Source organism: Gastrolobium bilobum, unplaced genomic scaffold (assembly GCF_033153095.1).
Source record: "Gastrolobium bilobum isolate Gb01-03AN ecotype WA unplaced genomic scaffold, APGP_CSIRO_Gbil_v1 utg2393, whole genome shotgun sequence".
NCBI lineage: Eukaryota > Viridiplantae > Streptophyta > Magnoliopsida > Fabales > Fabaceae > Gastrolobium > Gastrolobium bilobum.
The window spans coordinates 105,795-113,178 of NW_026895746.1; the positions used below are offsets into that span (position 1 = coordinate 105,795).

General features: G+C 31.1%; 1 protein-coding gene across 1 annotated transcript; it reads left to right on the forward strand.

The window, feature by feature from the left end:
* The first annotated feature begins 931 nt into the window (after window positions 1-931).
* Window positions 932-2,260, forward strand: LOC133295604 (dihydroneopterin aldolase 1-like). The gene is made up of 2 exons (XM_061494443.1): window positions 932-1,134; window positions 2,059-2,260. The coding sequence occupies exons 1-2, from the start codon at window positions 932-934 to the stop codon at window positions 2,258-2,260; spliced, it is 405 nt and encodes a 134-aa protein (XP_061350427.1).
* The last annotated feature ends 5,124 nt before the right edge of the window (window positions 2,261-7,384 follow it).

Genomic DNA, 7,384 nt, shown 5'->3' on the forward strand with positions numbered 1-7,384 from the left:
TTTATATGTATAATTTAAATAAAAATATCATTATATTTATTTTAACATGTTCATTAAATTTTTTTACAACATAAAATGTTTGTAACCTTTACTCTTTAATTTTTTATTTAACAAAATAATTTTCAACTCATCTTAATTATATCTTGTTAAATTATTGTTGAAGATGTTATATAGTAACCAAAATATTTATTTATTATGTTATTTCATATTTATAAAAATATTAATACATCTTATGCTAATATTATTACTATATATAAAATAAAAAATATCTTGACGAAACAAGCACAAATTAAGTAGAATTATAATATTATTTAAAATAAATTTCTTTATTCAAGAGACCCACCATGGAGAAGCCTACGGAAAACCATATATACAATAATACAAGGGGGAAATTAAGGTGATGAGGAGGAGACTTATTATACTGTAGGATTTAAAGTTGCATATATTTTACAAATATCAAAAAAGTAACTCACGATAAATATTTATTCAGATATTTTTATTATTAAAACTTGTTATATTAAGATTGAAAGAAATTCTTTTTTATAAATATGTAATATATAGAATAACATTTTTAAAGCATTTTAATAATGTATATTTCATAATAAAATGTGTATCTTTTTTAATTTATTAAGAATTAATATACTTTTATTACTAGTTAAAAAATTAAAATTGAAAACATTGAAAAAGATGATAATATTTTTTTTAATAAAAACAAGTAAAATAAATAAAAATTCAAAAAATAATTATAAATTAAAAAAAATAAGAACTTAAAAAATGTCAGAAAATAGATAAACCCTTGTGCTACATAAAAAATGATTGAATTCAACATGGTTAGGAATTTAAGATTGGTGAATACTTTTAATTGTTTTGTTATTTGCAAGCCACCACATATAGTATTACTGACTGCCACTTCACATTGATAACAGCAAAAATGGAAGGTGAACATGGTGCATTGGTGAGGGGAGACAAACTCATACTGAAGGGATTGATGTTCTATGGTTTCCATGGTACAATGCCAGAAGAACGGAAGCTGGGTCAGAAATTTTTGGTAGATTTAGATGCCTGGATGAATCTCAGTGTAGCTGGTAAATCTGATAACTTGTCAGATACAGCTTGTTACGTAGAAATATACAAGTAAGTCTGCAACATTAATCATTAATATGGTTTTAAACAAACGAAAAAATATTTGTCATTCAAATAACATAACTTATATCATTTTACTTTCATAAAGAGATGAGATACACATTTTTATTTTTTTTTTATCCACTTTTTTTTCTCATGATCTATCTTTTTCTCTCTCTTAAAATGATACAACTTTATATGCTTTGAAATAATTCACATTTTTCTCTTGCACAAATGCATAAGTACTTGTTATTATATGTTAAAAATATAATATAAATTTATCATATATATATATATTATAAAAATTGTTTACGTGTCTTCATCTACTATATTAATATTTTGGGATGTTTGTTAATAATATGGTATTATAGTTTCTATATCTTAAAGATATATAAAATTGTTAATGTAGCTTTACCCAACAATTTAAGTTTTTAGATTGAATTAGTTCTTTAGGTTTCAAAGCTTCACTGTCACATGTTTGATCCTCACCATCTCATTTAATTAATAATTAATTAATTTTTGTAGAATTTTTTTGCACAGATAGATGAGTCTATGCATTATCTATCTTTCAAACCCAGTGAGCTTTTGTGTGATGGAGCGTATTAGAGATATATAAAACCATTAATATAATCTCATTCAACAACTTGAATTTTTGGGTTGGATCGGTTCTTTACACTATAATTAAACGACTCAGAGTTCAATCCTTATTATTCTTATTCTATTGTTGAAATTTTTAACATCGGTTGAATGTGCCTGTATATTATTTATCTTTCAAGTTCAAGGAAAATGTATTAAAAATGTAATATAAAAATAATTCATGGGTTTGATTCATGAGATAAAAACTTAAGCTTTCATCACATCCTTGTGTTTTCTGTAAGTAATTTGGTAAATTATATAATCTGATTAACATATATGAATTCGTATTGGTGAATGCAGTATAGTTAAAAAAGTTCTTGAAGGGTCACCTCACAATCTCTTGGAGTCAGTGGCTGAACAAATTGCAAACATTACTCTAACCAAGCAACACAAGGTTTGTGCTGTTCGTGTGAAAATTGGAAAGCCTCATGTGGCAGTTCCGGGTCCAGTTGATTCCTTAGGCGTTGAGATTCTTCGACACAGAAGTTATGTGGCAAACTAAAGCTTTCATATTTATTGATGTATGTTTTATATTTCTTTGAAGTTCCATTTAACATGGAATTGAACTCTACCAAAATAGAATAAAAAATAGATGATAAAATGTTTACTAGCAAAATAGAAAAAATAAAGATGAACTAAAATAAAGTTAGAGATGCTGATTTTGTTTGCGCAGGTTTATGTTTCGGAGTTGTTCCAGTGTCTGAATTATTGAGATTAATTTTTGGGTTATGGGTTCAATGGGACGTGTTTATTCCTGAATTTGTAACTGATTGTATGTTCCAATGGTTTACCTATTGGGGGGGAAGTTGCTTAAATAATGCTATGAGGATTGAGATTAAGTTTGATTGCATGCTACTCTCTTGTGCAACACCCTAAATTCTCTTGCTTACTTAATTTTTATGGATTAGCGAAGTATATCATTAGATGGACGATATTAATATTTTTTTATTCTATTCTACTGGTTAGACCTAGAGATGTGCATGGGTCGAACTGAACCGAATTTTTTGAAAAACCGAACCGAATTGGTTTAAATGGTTCGGTTCGGTTAGAAACGATTCGATTCGGTTCAGAATCGGAATCAGTTCGGGTCGACCCTATTTTGAAAAGAAAAAAAATTAAAATTTTAAAAAATAAAGTTATAAGAATCAATTTGGTTTGGTTCGAAAACGGTTCGGTTCGGAAACGGTTCGGTTCTTAAACTGGTTCTAAAAACCGGTTCGGTTCATAAATTGGTTATTTAAAACTGATTCGGTTCATGAACTGGTTTTTGAAAATCGATTATTTTAAGCGCAGTTCAGTTTGGTTCATGGTTCGGTTCAATTTTTTGGTTACTTTACACACCCCTAATTAAACCAAGTCGGGCATAATTACAGACGCAACAAAAAAATTTCTATCAAGTTTTTAACACAGTTGCAGCTCAATATTCAAATTCGAGATATACTGGGATAATCCCTACCCACATGCTTGGTGATAATTTATGTTTTTTTTTTTTTGGTACATTGCCAGAAGGTATCCCCATTCAACCTTCTCCGGGCACCATGCCCTCGGGGTACGGCCTGATTGGGCTAGCCCCTCATTATAACAGTGGGTACACTAAGCTTCGCAACCGGAGAAAGGACGAGACTAATCCCCCAACCGAAGATTTTTAGCTTATCCTCTGACCCCCAAAGATTTTCTAAGAAACTGCTTGAGGCAGGGTTTGATCCTTGCACCAAGCAATCCCTTGGGAGCTCAGCTGCCAACTGAGCTACCCTTGGAGGTTATAATTTATGTTTTATATGTCTTTGAGGCAGGATTTGAATACCCGAGTCAAAAGTTATGGCTTTCAAAAGTTTTATGATTAAATTAATTTTTTTTTTGGAAAAAAAATGACACGTGTCAACACCTGATGAGTGACGCCCCATTGGGGCGTCTCCCTTTAGGGTGAGACGCCTCAATAGGGGTTCACATGTGACACCCAAGAGGGGCGTCACATGTGACCCCAAGAGGGGCGTCACATTGTGCAATAGATCTGTAATTATTCCCAAAACTGTAATAAATGCGTAATTATTTTATTAAAAAGCATTAAATTAATTTTTTTGCCCTAGTATACCTTTAGATATGTGGAGTTGTTGCTCAATAATTTTGAATGTTTGTTAAAAATTATATTATGTTTTAGTGATTGAGAAAATTATATTATGTTTTACTTTTTTTTATTAATATCATTGCATTCCTTTTTTTATTGACTCTTATAATTTTGAATGTTTGTTAAAAATTCATATGATTTTTTAAAATCTTATAAATCCATATTATCCTTTCAAATCTTATAAATTCTATTAAAACCATTTAAAATCCAATCTTATGGAATCTTGATTGTAGAAAAAGTCTTTTAAAAAATCCTTTAAAGTTCCTCCAATTCTAAATAGTCTTTTAAAATCTATAAGAATTTTTATCTCACAAAAAATCTTTTAAAATCCTAATCCAATCCAAGAAGAGAGAGTGGTAGTAAGATTTGTTCCGATTTGAAATGTGTACTTGGTAGGTATTATTTTTAGCTTTTTTTTTTTTTATAAAAAAACAGAAGTTTGTCAAATATAAAAAGAGCCTTTTTAATAATGAATCAAGAAAGGAAAAAAAAAAAAAACTCCTATGAATAAATTTTTTAAGATGTATGTCAATTTTTTTAAATTTTCTAAAGCTCCAAAGACCAAAATCATAATGATTCTAGTCTTCTCCGTGGGGCTTGGTAGAGGAAAAAATTTATTTTACCAGAAAAATACAATTACTGGGGAAATGGTGAAAAATTGAGTTCAGCAGAAAAGTTTAAAAAAAATTGTTTGGTAGGTCGAAATATTACTGAGAAAATTGAGTTAATTTTTCTGAGATTATGTTTGGTTGAAGGTAAAATATTGATGGAATAATGGATAAAAATTACGAAACTAACCTTTTTAACTTTTGAATATGAATAAAAAAATAACTGTAACCTAAAAGTGATAAACGAGGGTCATGAAATCTTGCAAGTGGTTTTTTCGTCTACAGATTGGCACTCATTTTTCCTTGACTGGGTAAACACAAAATACCACCATGCAAGTGATTTTCTGAAACAGTGATAAACATGATATTTTGCAAAGAAATCGCCAAGGCTGAGGCAACTGATTTTCCTACTTAAATTTTTTTAACTCTGTTACCAAACATGGTAAGTTCAATCCTAATTTTTTTTTTGGGTATCTATACCAAAAACCTCTACTAAACGGTGAATTTAAAATGTTAAATCCTTCATCTAATGCATGTGCTTAATATTTGACAACCATTTGAACAACCTTTATGCTATGAAATCATAAATCAACATATAACTCATCTATTGCACTTGAAGAATCTATGGATCATATCAATTAATAATTCTATAATGCGGAATTGATTTGCGTAAAAAATCATTGTAATGTTAAAAAGTAGCTTAAGAAAAGCTTCTTTCCTTGATTATAGGTAAAATTAAATTATTTTTGATACACAAGGTTAAATTAATTTTTTTTTTGGTAAACAGGTTAAATTAATTTTAACGAACAACAAAGTGTGTTTAATTGCGTAAAAATTTATCAAACACAATAGTGCTTGTTTGGATTGACTTCTTTTCCTTTAGAATCAGCTATTTTTTAAAAAAAGTGCTTTTAAAAGTTTTTGTACATTTGGATGTGAGCTATTGCTAAAAGCAGAAGCCAGGCACGAAGCCAAAATATGGCTTTTTTGAAAAGCTAAAAATTGTAGCTTTTGAGAGAAGGAGAAGCTGAAAGCACATAAAAAATTATCCTGTTACAATTTTACCCAGAAGGATCCCTTTCATCTGTACCAGCGTTCTTGTTCTTCCCGCCGAGTGTCAACTCATATAACTCAGAATAAAGCTTCTTCACAGACTGAGATCACGTAGTTGTAGTATGTAGTAGCTAACGTGTATTACTTCTACGTCCACGTGTATTGATTCCATTGGTCCCTAGTTTCATGGAGTTAGTTACGTTTCTGTTTACAGTGTAGTTGTAATTAGTATAAAGCTTTCTGTATAGTCTTTTTCAGTTTTGTTCTTCACCATGTACTATATAAGTGAACTAACAAATCTTCAGTTCACAAGATTCAATAATATGCATTTTAGTAAAACCTTCTCTGATAAGATGGTATCAGAGCTTCTCAAGAAGCTCTGATTCGCCATTTGTTTTCGATTAGCTTTCGATTTTTCTTTCTACTTCATCAATGGCGAATCAGAGCTTAGCCTTTGATTTTATCTCAAATCCTTCTCATCCATACTACCTACACCCAAGTGAAAATCCATCTCAGGTGTTAGTATCAACCTTGCTTGATGGAAGAAACTACCATGTGTGGTCACGAGCTATGTCAATGGCTCTACTATCCAAGAATAAAATTGGCTTTGTTGATGGAAGCCTGCAATCACCTCCTATAATGGATCCAACTTATGCTAGATGGCAACGATGCAACACCACAATATTGGCTTGGATTCACCACTATATTTCTCCATCGATTCTACAATCGATTTTATGGATTGACAAAGCAGAAGATGCTTGGAAGGATCTGAAGCAACGTTTTTCACAAGCAGACATTTTCAAGATCTCAGACTTACAAAAAGATATATACAAGCTGAGACAAGGAGATCGAAATGTAGCTGATTATTTCACACAGTTGAAAGGATTATGTGATGAATTGGAAAACTTGAGACCACTGCCTACTTGCCAGTGTCCTATGGCCTGCAACTGCCCTGCACTCACTGAAATCCGGGTGCGCAGAGATCAAGATCACACAATAAGGTTCTTGAAAGTTTTGAATGAGCAATATGCTCATGTAAGATCTCAAATTATGTTAATAAACCCTATGCCTGATGTTAATAAAGTTTTCTCCATGCTAGTTCAGCAAGAACGATAGTTTCATCTCAATATTTTGACTGGTGATGTTTCAAAGGTCTTTTTGAGTCAATCAGATGAAAACAGAAGAAACTCCTTTCAAGGCAGAGGCAGAGGTCGATCAAGTTACAATGGAGGTAGAGGACAAATACGTGAATCAAGGTTCTATACTCATTGTAAGATGAGCAACCACACTATAGAGACATGCTTCTTCAAGCACAATTTTCCCCCACGGTACAAAAGAAAAATGGCAAATTGTGTTGTGATGACAGAAAATGAGGATAAGAGCACTGATATGCAGAATGCGACCTTGTCTTCCAAATAGTTCATGATATTATGCAGACTATGCAATGCTTCAAGGATTCTGCCAATATTTCTACTCATTCGAGTCCTTCACCAAATTCCACATTGACCACAGAACCTAACAGCCATGTCAACCTTGTGTCTACTTCAACATTAAATGCAACCACCAACAACTCTGGTTCAGGTAATCAGTTGCATTGGATCCTTGATACTGGTGCAACTGATCACATAACATCCTCCTTTTCAAATCTTGTTTCATTTCATAAAATTCATCTTGTTTCTATCAATTTACCAAATGGTTCCAAGGTCATTTCATCTTATGCAGGAAATGTTTATTTTTCTGCTGATCTTATACTACATGATGTCTTATATGTTCCTGAGTTTTGTGTCAACTTAGTTTCAGTTACAAAATTACTTTCTACATTACACTGTTATCTTATTTT